General features: G+C 48.9%; 1 protein-coding gene across 1 annotated transcript; it reads left to right on the top strand.

Moving 5' to 3' along the window:
• Positions 1 to 495: 495 nt before the first annotated feature.
• eyg (eyegone) lies at positions 496 to 5,600 on the top strand. The gene is made up of 5 exons (XM_001353358.4): positions 496 to 1,205; positions 2,070 to 2,339; positions 2,940 to 3,080; positions 3,273 to 3,847; positions 3,913 to 5,600. The coding sequence occupies exons 1-5, from the start codon at positions 1,073 to 1,075 to the stop codon at positions 4,729 to 4,731; spliced, it is 1,938 nt and encodes a 645-aa protein (XP_001353394.3). The 5' UTR covers positions 496 to 1,072; the 3' UTR covers positions 4,732 to 5,600.
• The last annotated feature ends 7,947 nt before the right edge of the window (positions 5,601 to 13,547 follow it).

Raw genomic sequence — 13,547 nt, 5'->3', positions numbered from 1 at the left:
ATACATATGTAAACACCGATCGATATGGGATTTAGATGTTAGAAGATGGGGAACTACATCTTTGACTCTGCTCAACAGCTCAAGAGATTTAGAAAATGGTTCCAATGGCTCGTAATTGTCTAACGCCCAATGCATGAATGCAGCTAATTAGGGGAACTGAAGCTGAAGCTGAAGTACGCGGCTGCCTCCCTTCCTCCCCAACGTACTGCACCGCACCGCACCCCGCTCCGCTCCCTTCGGTACACTCTGATGTGTCGGCGTCGGCAACGAGTCGGTAATCGTTTGATTTGTGAGCGAGCACTACACCCATTGGCAGGGTAGAGTTGTCCCGCTCGCACGCTAGCGACGGACGGCCTCAACGGCCGCCATTATGAAAGTCCAGTGCGGAAAACCGGTCGGCGCTGCGCTGGATATTCCACTCAAACTTTGAGTGAGATGGAAAACTGGCTGCCAGGGGAACACAGCCAGGTGAAATTCGAGCCGAGAGAAAACGAAACGATCCGAGTCTAGCGGCCAAAGCGAGACTACCGAACCGACAGTTTGCTCTCGGCCGCGCACAACGAAACAACAAAAAAAATTTGGGTTCAGTAAAAGTTCCGTTTGGACATACACAAGCTTTAAGGCCAAGATTTCTAACTGTTTCATGGACAGTCGGATTTGCAGTGAAATAATGTTCCGTGCGGGGTTCCGTCTTCAGAGTCAGTGAGACGACGTTTTTTTTTTGTTGTTTTTTTCCTTAAATTAAATTCTATATTTATATTGGAAATCGGTTATACTTAAGAGTGAGACGACGAAAAGGAAGTGAGTAGCAGGAGAGAGAGCCCACTGCATTGGCACTTCCGCTTGGCACTTTCCGTTACTCCCATTATCCGTGGGATTCATATCCATATCCAAATCCAACTCCATCCAGTCCCATAATCGATATCCGCGTCCTCTTCTATGTATGTTTTTGATTGTGACTACATTGTGACTGTGTTGTGAAACGTGATTCGCAGAACGGAACGGAACGAAACGGAACTACAATAAATATAAAACCAAATAAAAACCTAAGCGAATAGACCGATTCTTAGAAATGTTGATAGAGCCGACATTGAACCGTGACCTTGGCTCGCTTACTGTTGCAAATTCTGGCCTCTCAGCCGCGCACTGGAAAATGGAGCCCCATCCCCAACGAATGACATCGCTGGCCCCGCATGCCTCCAGTGGTAAGTGTTGTCCGACGATTAGCCGACGGCTAATCCAGATGCGTATCTCCCGTACTGGTTTCCAAATTTGGCTCGAAATTAGTTTCACTATTGATCCTCTCTCACTCCTGTGGATGATCTCTGTTCGAGAAAATAACTCGTTTCATTTGATTTGCGGCACAATTGATGGCGAGCATATATGTACATGTACAATGTATGTATGTACTGGCGATACATATTGTATCTTGAAAATATTTACTCGGAAAACAAGCAGAGTGAAACGCGCATTTAACCGCTAATTGACAATTATACATATTATGGGGGATAGGCCGGCCTGAGTACTGACGGACGGAGTGCCGCTCAAGCCGAAAGGTACGATACGTATTGTGACTGCTCTACGGGTATGTGTATGCCAGTAAATATTTATATACTTACTGTTCTGTCGAATTAGCGTAATTCACAGACTTTGAAGCAGCTGTGTACATGCCAAATTTTTAATTTCCCCTTTGTCTTGGCCGCAAATTGTACGCGCGAGGCACATTTCAATTAAATTGATAAATCCGCCCTGCCCTGCGATTGCGTGGGATGTGGACTCCATTTTGGCATTAGTTCGATGGAGAATCGCCATCGCCATCGCCATCGCCATTGGCTTGGCACTGGCACCGGCACTAGAACTGGCACTGCCATCCGTCCGTCAGTCAGTCAGTCACCATCCATCGGCTTCAGTTTAGTTCAGTTCAGATCAGTCAACACAATTAACGGCTAATTTATCATAATTAACCATTGTGGTCGGGAGACAGCACAGCGGCCACAACAACCAACAACAGCCCCGGAATAATGATGACAATGGCCAATTATCACTCGATTCCATTCGTTCAATTGCAGTAGCGGCAGCAGCAGCGGCGGCGGCGGCAGCAGCGGCAGCAGCAGCAGCGACGACCACGTCGCCTCCATCTGTGCAAATACCGCCGGGCTTTGGCGCTGGCGGGGGCACAGCCGGCAGCAGTGGCGGTCCAACGGCTGGGCCGGGTAGCACGCTTGGTACATTGATGTCGCAACACCGCCTCCTGGAGTTCTCCCGCTTTGGTGGCCTGCGTGGCTACGACATCGCCCAGCACATGCTGACGCAGCAGGGCGCAGTCTCCAAGCTGTTGGGTAAGTAATACTGGGAGATCCTCTGACACTACTCACTAAACGTCCTCTACGAGCCCCTTTCAATCGGATAACTAATAGGCACTTTGTTTTCGATTTGTTTGCTAATTTTGATGATAAACATGTTATTATCCTTGTCCCTATCCAATGTCCCTACCAGCCCTGCACTGCCCTACCATTCCGAGGCGAGTCCCCTACCGCGAGACTCGAGAGTCGAGAGCGCGCCGTGTGTGTGTAATTTAGCCACTTAAAATTGCATAAACCCTGGCTGGTGGTGGCTAAAGACCGCAGGCTCATTAATCAAAATGCGGCGTATTTCTGGTTTTGGGTACGGGCTCGGCTCGACTCGACTCGACTCGGCTCGGGGCTCAGGGCTCGGGGTACGTGCGTGCTGCTGGAGAGTAACAGTATGTACGTAGAAATGTTCTCCCCTCACTTGTTCCGCAATTGTTAATGTCGATGGCGATGGTTGATAAAGCTATTAAACCGAGGGATAAGCCAGGGGCCCGGGCATCACTCAGGACACATAAGTCATCAGATCCGCGCTTGCAATCCATAAATCCATTGTCTCATGCGTTTTTCTGCTCGTGTTCGCTTTTCCAGGCTCCCTGCGACCACCGGGCCTAATTGGTGGCTCAAAGCCGAAGGTAGCCACGCCAACGGTCGTCTCCAAAATCGAGCAATACAAGCGGGAGAACCCCACGATCTTCGCCTGGGAGATACGCGAGCGCCTGATCTCCGAAGGTAAGTAGGAGCGAAGCGAAGATAATTGGCGGCAAAGTCCCCCCGATAATCCGAGTGGAGCTGCTCTGATTGATCACTGATTGATCGGCGGCCGCTTTTGAGTCTCCCCGCCTCTCACAATCTTCAATCTCGAATCTGCAATCTCGAATCTCTATCCCGACTTCCCGCTAATTGTGCCCTCCCGCCATGCAGGTGTCTGTACGAATGCCACCGCCCCGTCGGTGAGCAGCATCAATCGCATCCTGCGAAACCGGGCCGCCGAGCGGGTGGCCACCGAGTTCGCTCGCACCGCCGCCTATGGCCTGTACCCGCCCCACCCGCATCCGTACGGCAGCTTCACCTGGCATCCGGCCGGCAATGTGGGAGGTGGACAATCGGTGCCCGGTCCGCCGCCGCCGTCGGCTCTCTGGTCTGTGGCGGCTCCCACATTGGCCAATCTGCCGCCCAGTGCCGGCAGCTCGGTCTCTGCCCCGAACTGTGGATCCCTGAGCTCTGCTCACCTGATGGCCAGCGCTGCCCCCCCGAACAGAGCCATTTCGCCGGGCTCGGGCAGCCACGACACTCTCGAGTCCGCGGACGAGAACCGCCACATCGACTCCGACTATTTGGACGACGACGATGAGCCCAAGTTCCGACGCAATCGGACAACCTTCAGCCCCGAGCAGCTGGAGGAGCTGGAGAAGGAGTTCGACAAGAGCCACTATCCGTGCGTGAGCACCCGCGAGAGGCTGTCCAGTCGCACGAGTCTGAGCGAGGCGCGAGTTCAGGTGAGTGGAGGGATTGCCCCCTGAGGGATACACCTTCTTGACTTTTGTTTCTCGTACATTGACAGGTCTGGTTCTCGAACCGCCGGGCCAAGTGGCGTCGCCATCAGCGCATGAACCTGCTCAAGCGGCAGCGGTCCAGTCCCGCGAATCCGCTGCACTCGCAGCAATCAAACGACGCTCCGGCCAGCTCTCCCACGCCCAGTAATCACAGCAGCGCCTCAGCCTCGGCGGCTTCTGTGGGAGGAGCTCCTGCTCCGCCCCAGCAGTCGCTTCCCCTCTGCTCAGAGCACTCTCCGCAGGCACCACCCCCATCCGTGATACTGCACCCACTGCACGGGCCACCTGGGGGCCACCATCACCACCATCCACTGCACTTGCCGACGCATCCTGCGGCGCTGCAGCTGCTCAGCCACTACCATCAGCAGCAGCAGCAGCAACAACAGCAGCAACAACAGCAGCAGCAGCAGCAGCTTTCTCCCTCTGGAGTTGGAGGCTGTGGATCGGCCGCCAGCCACCTGTCGATGGGAGGAGAACGCAGCGCCTTCCGGAGTCTGGTAAGCTCTCCTTCTGCGGCAGCCTTTCTGGGCCTTGCCCGGCAGTATGCGGTGGCAGCATCTCTGACGGTGGCCGAGGAGCAGCGCTCGCGAATGCATTACTCCACCGGGGTGGGATCCGGGCCGGAGGGCAGTGGCCCTGGCAGTGGGAGTGGGACTGGGACGGGCGGCTCAACCATGACCGTGGACAACTCATCGTCCGACTCGGATGAAGAGATCAACGTGCACGACGATTCCGATGCTGAAATCGAATCGCCGGCGGCAAAGGTGGCCCGCCTGTCATCCTCCGATGGGTCGGCGACGCTGCAGTTCCTAAAGCATGACCGTTAGCGGGACAAACCCGTGATCCGGCGGCAGAGTCTAATTGAAAACCTGAGTTGTGTGCGCGTTTGTGATTGACAGCGACGTAGGTATGTAACTACGTGGAATGGTGGGTCCCGCAGGGCGGTCGCAGGCGGATCCGTGCGTGTCGCGGACAGAAACATGAGACGCGACTACATTCGTAGACGAAACAAATCGAAAACCAAAGTTAAAATGCTGCTCACCTACTTGGCTGCGGTTCGGGGTCTTGCTTTTGCCCCGGTCCGGACACTAGGTTGCAACTGAAACAGCAGCAGCAGCAGCAGCAGTAGCAGCAAGAGCAAGAGCAAGAGCAACAATAGTAGGCGGCATTTGTGTGTGGACACGCTTTAGATTAACTGAAATTGTAACTAATACTTACTGGTACATGCTCGTACGAGTATGTGCACGCTTGTCCCATTTAATGCACATTTCCATCATCTGCATAATAGATAGTTACGAATGCGAATCCGAATCCGAATCCGAATGCAAGTACGTACCTTCCAAGTATGTAGTACGTATAATTATTACGAGTACGTGTACTAGTACGAGTATATTATTCATCGCCGGCCGTTGGCCGCTGGCTGCCGACTTACCTCATCACCATTTAAGGCTATAGAGTATGCAATATCTACACATATAGTATGAATGTATGTACGTAACTGTAGCCGTAACTATAACTATAACTTAGTCCTAACCTAGGCTCTAAACTCCAACAATACAATGCATGCCCATTCGGAGCACACTATTTTTTTTTTAAACCTTTTTTTTTGAACTGATATCTATATTGTATGATAAGTGTGTGAGCAGTGTCTCCCAAAAATGGGGAGTATCAAATAAAAGTGCAAGAAATACAAGAAGTTTCGTTTTTTGGTGCGGATTGAATTATTAATCATTCGAAAAAGATACATAAGTGAATATGTATGGTGGATAGTGGATGGTGGATGGGATGGGAATTGAGAGATCTAGGAAGATCTTTTAAGGAACAACCTGAAATCGGTAACCCAATAGGTCTTCAATGGGTCTCCAATGCCCGATGTGACAACAGTAGAATTTATTCGTCCGATTTCACGCATAATAATCAATTCCATCAACAAAACACACTCAGTGACGGGTAAAAACAACCAGAAACCGAAACACACAACCGAAAACTCTGGCAACGAGCATAAATAAGCATTTAACACTCAAAAGGCTTCTTAAAAACGTTATTAAATATTAATATAATCAATATTCATTGTGTGGCCAACTGTCGAAGAGAGGAGGGAAGGGGATTTAGATGGGGATGGGGATGGGGATGGAGATGGCTATGGGTATGGGTATGGAATGGTAGGTAAAAGTCAAACGAAATCGAAATCAGAATCAAAATACGCGCATAGAAATCGCTTAAATTTCAAACATAATGGCCAATATGTCCAAATCTGGTAGATAACATCGACATTTTAATTATAACCAAATGAAGCCGCGCCGCGCGCACACTCCGCGGGGACATGCACAGGCAGGCAGAGATGTGGAGATGCAGAGATGTGCGGATGGGTATGGATATGGGATAGGATGGAGTGGAATGGTATGGCATGGCATGGCATGGAATGGGATTGGATGGTTTCGACTGACCGATTAAAAATGCCGAGTCAACTAAGCACATAAATCAATGTAAATTATGGTGTTAACAAAAGGCGATCTGAGCGCGCTCAAATCGCAGGCACCGGAGAGACTCGATCGTTGACTCTTTTTAGAAGCTGGGGACTGCTGACTGCTGACTGGGGACTGTGCCTGGCCGAGATTTAAATGAGCTGAGCGCGTATGTTGTGCATTCGCATCTGATAAGAAAGTGTGAGAGAGAGAGAGCGCGCTCCGCGGTCGTTCGTGTCGATACTTACAAGCCTGATCGGGATTGGGATCGGGATCGGGAGCGGATTCGGGATCGGGATCGGGTGACGGTCATCAGCATTACCACGCGCGCGAGCACTCGGTGAGGCCGAGAGCACACAAATTCAATTTGCTTGAGTTTTTATGAGCAAATGGTCCGGTCCCGTATCATCCCGTCCGTCCTCTCTCTGGCCCTTTGCCTTTGCCTTGGCCTTCTCCTTCTCCAGTCATGACTTATTCTAATTTAGTGCGGAGCTGCTCGTGAGCATTCCTTTAATAAATTTAAATCACCTTCTATTGAAAATATTTTCACCTCGGGCCCCATAAATTATACATTATACGATATTTATACAGTCTGCGGCACACGGCTGCGGCCACGGCTACGGCTGCGGCTACGGCTACGGCTCTGGGTCAGGCCTTTCGACTAAATCCAGAGATATTCGGCTTTTGGCTTTGGTTTCACGCTCTCCGATACAATTCGAAAAATATTCAGTGGTTTCATTTAGAATACCAAGATGTGATATGCATGTTGGGGATCTCCGATCTCGTATCTCGGATCGCATGGAGTGATGCTGGGAACAGGGACCGGGGGAGGGACAGGAGCAGCCCCAGGGACCATCTGCTTGATGGACCAGGGCAAAGTGGCGCTCTCATGAGCGCCATATAATCACAGTCAAACACTTTTACGATCGACCCATCATGCAGTGCTGATCAGTTGGCCACTTGATGACTCTCAGGACTCTCGCAGAGATTGTTTCCGCAACATTGTTGGCAAATGTTTGTGGCTTTGCGCAGTTTTTATTGTTTGGGTTGGCGGAAATCGATGAACTTTAGTACGGCTCTGACGGCGTCGGTATCCCGTATCCCATATCCCCAACTCAAACTCCAGCTCCAACACATACCCATGCGCCCGCCCTCCTGGCAGCCAGCGCCACCAGCAAGGGGCCGGTGATAAATCTGTTGGCAAACCCGACACAACATTTCCATCGTATCCTTCTAAATGGACCATAAACGTGCGAAGTCGCAACACTAGCAATAACTAAAGTTAGTTACGTTTACTAATATGACAACAATGTTGTCGGTTCCAGCATCAGCAACAGGAACAGCACCCTGCCTGCCCCTTCGGCGTTGTTCGAAACTTGTATCTAGGGTCACTGGTCGTGATGGATTTTACCTACTATTCCTCTCAGGAGCACTTCAACTAGAAAAAGGTGAAGAATATTTCAATATTTTCGGATGTTTTCGCATCCCTGTAAATGTTATTCCCAAGGGCGAAGAATCACAAATTCTGAAAGAACGTAATTTTCGAGTGATCTGAGTAAATAAGGACTGAATAAGGATCACTAAATCCATGATTTGTTATATTCAAAAGTTCCAATATCCAATCGGTAGTCTATATATCCCTTGTAAAGCGCAGTCTGTCAGGATATCACAAAGATCAATGCAAATATAGAAAAAGTACAGGAAATTATGGTAACATCTTATTTAAATTATTTAAATGCTTTTTTTTGTTAACATATAAAATTCGTGTGTTATACAACAGATGCACATATGTACATATATGTATACATAGATGTACAGTCTCAACGTGTGAGTGTCGCCATCCAAATCAGTGATTTATGCCCAAACTGAAATGTCCACAATGGCGATTCGGATGACCCGACCCTACGACCGCGACTGCGACTGCGGCCAAGACCCTATCCCCACAGCACTGAAGGCACCGCCAGAACGATGGTAGGGCAGGGCAGGGCAGGGCAGCGATGGGGCTGAGGCTGGGGCTGCGGCTGCGGCAGAGCCTCTGTTAATGAGCGGAGCGATTAAGAGATGTGCATTTGTGCTTGTCCGCTCCTTAAATGAGCTCGAGCTTTTAGCGCGCAGCTCTAGGCGGACGGGCTGGGGACGGGGACGGGGACGGGAACGGGTCCCAGGGCGGGAAGGGGGACCGAGTGATTTTGTCTCGTTGTCATCTCATTTGGAATTGGGCGATAAGACAAATTTGTTTTCTTTGTTTATAAGTTTATGCAGATACAGGTTTCGGTTTCCAATCCACTCCCCGGCCGGGCATATTCGAACTGTCGCTGGCCGGGGCCTTGCATCTGGGATAGGGCATACGCGATTCGCTGGCAGCCCAACGAGCGATCGGGGGAATAGAGTTATATTTAATCTTTGTCGCCTCGCAGGTCGGGACTCAGTTCGAGCCAGAGCCAGAGACAGAGACAGGGCCGAGACAGAACAGTGCCCGTTCGCAGCACAACAAAGTGGAATTGTGGCCTTTTGATTTGAATTTTGAATTCGAATGTCTTTGTTTTTTATTTGTCGGACTGCGGCGGCAGCTGCCGCTGGTTGACATCTCTCTTAACGAGGAGTGTGATCAAAAGAGTAATGAGGTGTTGATAGTGCCCGAAAGCGAAAGACGCTTTATGCATTCCCGTGGATTAATTAGGAACAATGCCAGCCAGAGCCACAGCATCCACAGAAGTTCTGGCCCTGTTCTAGTATGTCCCAACGATAATTGAGGGTCTCTTATGTCTCAAATGAATGTGGCTCTGGCTCTGGAACTGCCGCTGTCGGGGCGAGGTTAAACGGCGACATCGATGGATCCCCTAACCTTTGAAGTCTTTCAGATCTTTCTTTTACAATGTATTGTCTCTGGAATCTGATTCTGATTCCTGATTCCTGACTCTGACTCTGAATTCGACTCTGATTCCGATTCTTTCTCTGGCTCTGGCTCTGACTCTGGTTATGGCCATTGTTCTGTTTGACCAATTTGCATATGATAAATCAGCTTTCATATTTTGTTAAATTGCTGCTCTCTGGCTATCGCATTTTTTGTTCTTATTGGCTGGGCCAGAGCATTGGCGCGTGGTAAATTGGTTGTATTGTAAAACATCTAATTAGTGGCCGGCTACCGAATTATGACCAATTATAATTATTGATTGATTGCGAGCCATAATGAGTGGCTCGGAAACTCCCGTTGTCACTGTCTTCGATTCTGATTCCAATTCCAACTCCGATTCTGATTCTGCTTCTGATTCTGGATCTGAAACTGTTTCTCATTTCGCATTATTGTCGTAAACTTTTCTGAGCCTCTGATTTTTCTATAAAAACATATAAGACCGAGAACAAAAGACCCCGCAGATGACTGTCTGGAAGACCTATGTATAGCGTGATAGTACTCATTTTATTTCTACATATGTATCTTGCACATCAATAGTTCCCATGACAATGATAAGTACTTACATTTAATTGAGTAAAATTGTTGTGCCTTTAATACCTTTCATTACCGATCATTCATATGGGCGTCTCTATTCTGGAGTTAAGATTCATTTGTACGACAAAATTGTAAAAAAGTATGGTGAAAATATCATTGAAAATAGATTTGTTTGGTTTGTATAGTAGTTAGTATATGGGATATATAGGGTATAGGGCTATACCAAGCAAAATGGCAAGAGTCGAATGCTGGCTTTTACAGATACATACGTATAAGCCAAAATATGACATAACGTTACGTTACCAAACACAGAAGTGGCTTCCGAGGATGGGCTACAAAATTGCCAAGCTCTGCGAATCGGATCAGACTTTCTGTATAATATTTTGTTATGCTAGTACATGAAATATTTAGCTTTCATTTTCCAAAATACAAAAAATATTACAATTTTTCTTTTGTTTTTTTGCTATATATTTTGCTATCGTTACAAAATCCGTGCTAGAAAGTGAGATAACAAATATGCGTAGTTTTCTTTTAGTTTAATATGTTAGAGAGTATTGTTTTACAAATCATTTTTCTTATAGGAGAAAATAGTAAAGGAAAACCAGACTATAAACATACGAAAAATACCGAAATACCGAAATTTTGCTTATTTTAATAGGTGTTCCGAATTGCCAATTGGTTAAATTAGTTAACTTTCAATAAAAAAAAATAAATTAGTTAAAGGCAAAAGTATATGTAAATCTGTTATTACTGACTTTCAATGATTTTTGGCATGGTGGCAATTTTGGCGGGAATACCCATATGTTAATTAGTGATGGGTATATTGTTTAATATATACTGATCTAGAATATATGTTACATATAAGTACCCTTGTTTGGGGTGAAAATACTACCTACATTTCATTGCAAGCTCATGGTATAGGGTACCCACTGAAAGGGGTGGGAAAGAAACCCTAGCAAAACTATAAAGAAGTGTGTTTTATATTCACTGCTCTATCTTGGAAGAATCAGAGTGTTAAAGATACACGAAATGTCAGAGTTACAGCCAGTGTTACAGCCACGGCAGCAATCGCCCGAGCGCAGACCACTTAGCTCGCGCATAAATCTCGGCATTCCAATGGGAGGCTGAGAGGAACAATTAACCGAAACTTATGACGCTGCACCTTATTAAAATGCATCCCCTGCACCGGCACTGGCACTGGCTCTGGCAGTGGCTCTGGCACCGGCACTGGCCCAAACTCAAATGATCTCTAAACTACGCCTATTGTTCTTTCGGGCCCGGCTGACGGTGACTACTACAAAAATGTTAAACGGCTCTTTCGTTTGGCTCGCCACAAGATTTATTGCTTGTCCCAAAATCACAGAATACAGAATACCCGTTGCTGCTTAGAGACCGGGGCCCCGAGTCGGTCGAGATAGCGACCGAGCCAGAGATCGAAACGGAGACCGAGTCGTAGAGGGAGGCGGAGAAACAGATGGAACCCTGTTTTGATTCGGCGGATCACATTCGAGCAAATCACGCATAAATGAAGTCACCGTATGTCGCACGCATTAATTCAACATTAACGTATTAATGCGCCTACATCGCCCACTAATTGAGCCAGCGACACCGACTCCACTGATAAGTGGGCATCGGTTTGGGTTTGGGTTTGGGTTTGGGCTTAGGTCCCTCTGGTCTCTGGTCTCTGGTCTGATGAGCCGTGCACCTACCGACCGAACATATCCATTTAATGTGGGAAAAGGGTTGCAGCGATGGGATAGAGAGCGATGCGATGCGATGGTGCCCCATAATGCAAACAATATGTCTCTATAGGATTTCAGTGGCTTCATTGATTCTTATCACCCTATAAAATACATTTCGTTTGATTATTTGTATTTCTCTCGCTTTTTATAAGCCCTTCCACAGCCTTCCACTGCCGTCCGCGTCCACTTCGATCTGGTTCCCGTTGCGGCTTTTGCTCTGTGGCTCTGTGGCTCTGTTGCTGTTGTCGTTGCCGTCCATGTCGCTCTGTTGCCTTGTTGCCTTGTTGCCGGTGTGCCGCCAATGCTCTGTGGCTCTGTTGTCACCATTGTGGCTCATCGCCGGCTTTTGTGCGCCAACGTTTTATTTCATTCAACATAGATGGCTGCTTTTTATTTGGAGTCAGACCTCGGGCTGTAGCTGGAGCTGGAGCTGGGGATGGAGCTGGGGATGCGGCTTGGTTGGGGTCGTTCGATATCGAGTTCGAGTTTGATCGCGAGGCTCGCTCTGGCTGGGTCTCCGGGGCACGGTTGTGCCCATAGAGCGATTCGGGGTGTAATTTATGTCTTTATTTAGTAAAGATTTCGTTTCCTAATTTATTGTGATATCTCTTTGGGCAAACGGGCATCGGCATCGGCAGAAGCAGCAGCAGCAGAAGCAGAATCGGAATCAGTCCCATTCTCATCCTCAGTCACTGGGCCTCTGGTCCCTGGATGGGATGTTGTCTTGTTGTTGTCCCCCTGTCGACACCTTGGGGATCGACCAGCTGCTCTCCCTCTCCCTCGCCCTCTCTGGCCCTGGCTTAGATTGTGCCCATGCGATGTTGTTTGTGCTCACCTCTTTGACCGCTCATTCGTTCCCGTGACAGTTTGGAGTCGAACCCACCAGCATCTCCATCACCATCTTCATCAGGGGCATCAGGGGCATCAGGGCATCAGCATCACCTGTAGCCGAGTCAATGCCTGGCCGGCTACTCCTTCTACTGTTCCCATTAGGAGCGTGAAGTGATCCCCGATTTATCTGCTATCTGCTGATAATGCTCATCGAACAAAGTGAATTAAATAGAATATGAGAATAGCCGCAAATGGGACGGAGACACAATTGGATGCGAGACGAAGCTCTTTTCGCTTTACTAGTTAATGGATCCCCTCGATGGGATCCCTCTGGATGGGTGTGTATGAAGTCCTTATTTATGTCCCCGTAATTTATAGATTTTTTATTGCTCGCTCGATCAGCAGTGACGTCAATGTTAACCAGATTGCGGCTGCGCCTGCGCCTGCGCCTGAGCAGGCCTGGCCCTGGCCCTGGCCGTGGGCCACGCGAAGACATCTTCATTAGGAACGGAACTCTGTGGCTGGCTGGTACTCTGGTATGGAATTCTCTGGCCAGCGACAAGTGCTTTTTCTTGTACGAAATGTCTGCTGGGCTAATTGGATTACTGGCCGGCTGTACGCTGCAGTGGGAGCAGAGACTGGCCAAGACTGGCCAAGACCAAGAGTCTGTCAATTAAACCTGCGAACGAAATGCTTACATAAATTCCAAAATTGCTTGCGGTGCGCATCGATTTAAATGGGTCCGTCCGCGCGCCCCCCGCCCGCCCCCACGACCGAGCGGGTCTTGGAGCGGAGGCTGTGCGGCAATTTATATGCAAATTTGTTTCTGCCGTTGCCCACTGTCCGCCGATAGCTCTCTCGCAGCGGCCAGGTGATAACGATAGCGCCCATCCACTATATGACGGCGATTATGATTGCACCTAAGCGATGGCAGCGACGCATCGGCATCGGCATTGGCATCGGCATCGACTTCGGAGCTTCGAAGATGGAGATGCTGGATACTGGATGCTGATGGGGGTACGGATCGGGGAAATTTGCATACAAATGCTGAATGCTCGTGGTTGTGCTCAGTGCCGGTTGCGCTTCGTGATTCCGGCGAGATTTCGCGGGATTGGCGAGCGACCGATCGTCGTCGGAGACGTAATTAGATTGCTAAT

The sequence above is a fragment of the Drosophila pseudoobscura genome, chromosome X (genome assembly GCF_009870125.1).
Source record: "Drosophila pseudoobscura strain MV-25-SWS-2005 chromosome X, UCI_Dpse_MV25, whole genome shotgun sequence".
Lineage (NCBI taxonomy): Eukaryota > Metazoa > Arthropoda > Insecta > Diptera > Drosophilidae > Drosophila > Drosophila pseudoobscura.
Note: the sequence above shows the minus strand (reverse complement) of the source record. Positions and strands in the feature narration are given on the sequence as shown.

Excerpts from the sequence above, each read along its gene's own strand:
- eyg (XM_001353358.4), top strand. The coding sequence starts at position 1,073 with ATGTTGATAGAGCCGACATTGAACCGTGACCTTGGCTCGCTTACTGTT. Across the intron at positions 1,206-2,069 it reads GGCCCCGCATGCCTCCAGTG|TAGCGGCAGCAGCAGCGGCG; the intron begins GTAAGTGTTGTC and ends GTTCAATTGCAG. Across the intron at positions 2,340-2,939 it reads CGCAGTCTCCAAGCTGTTGG|GCTCCCTGCGACCACCGGGC; the intron begins GTAAGTAATACT and ends TCGCTTTTCCAG.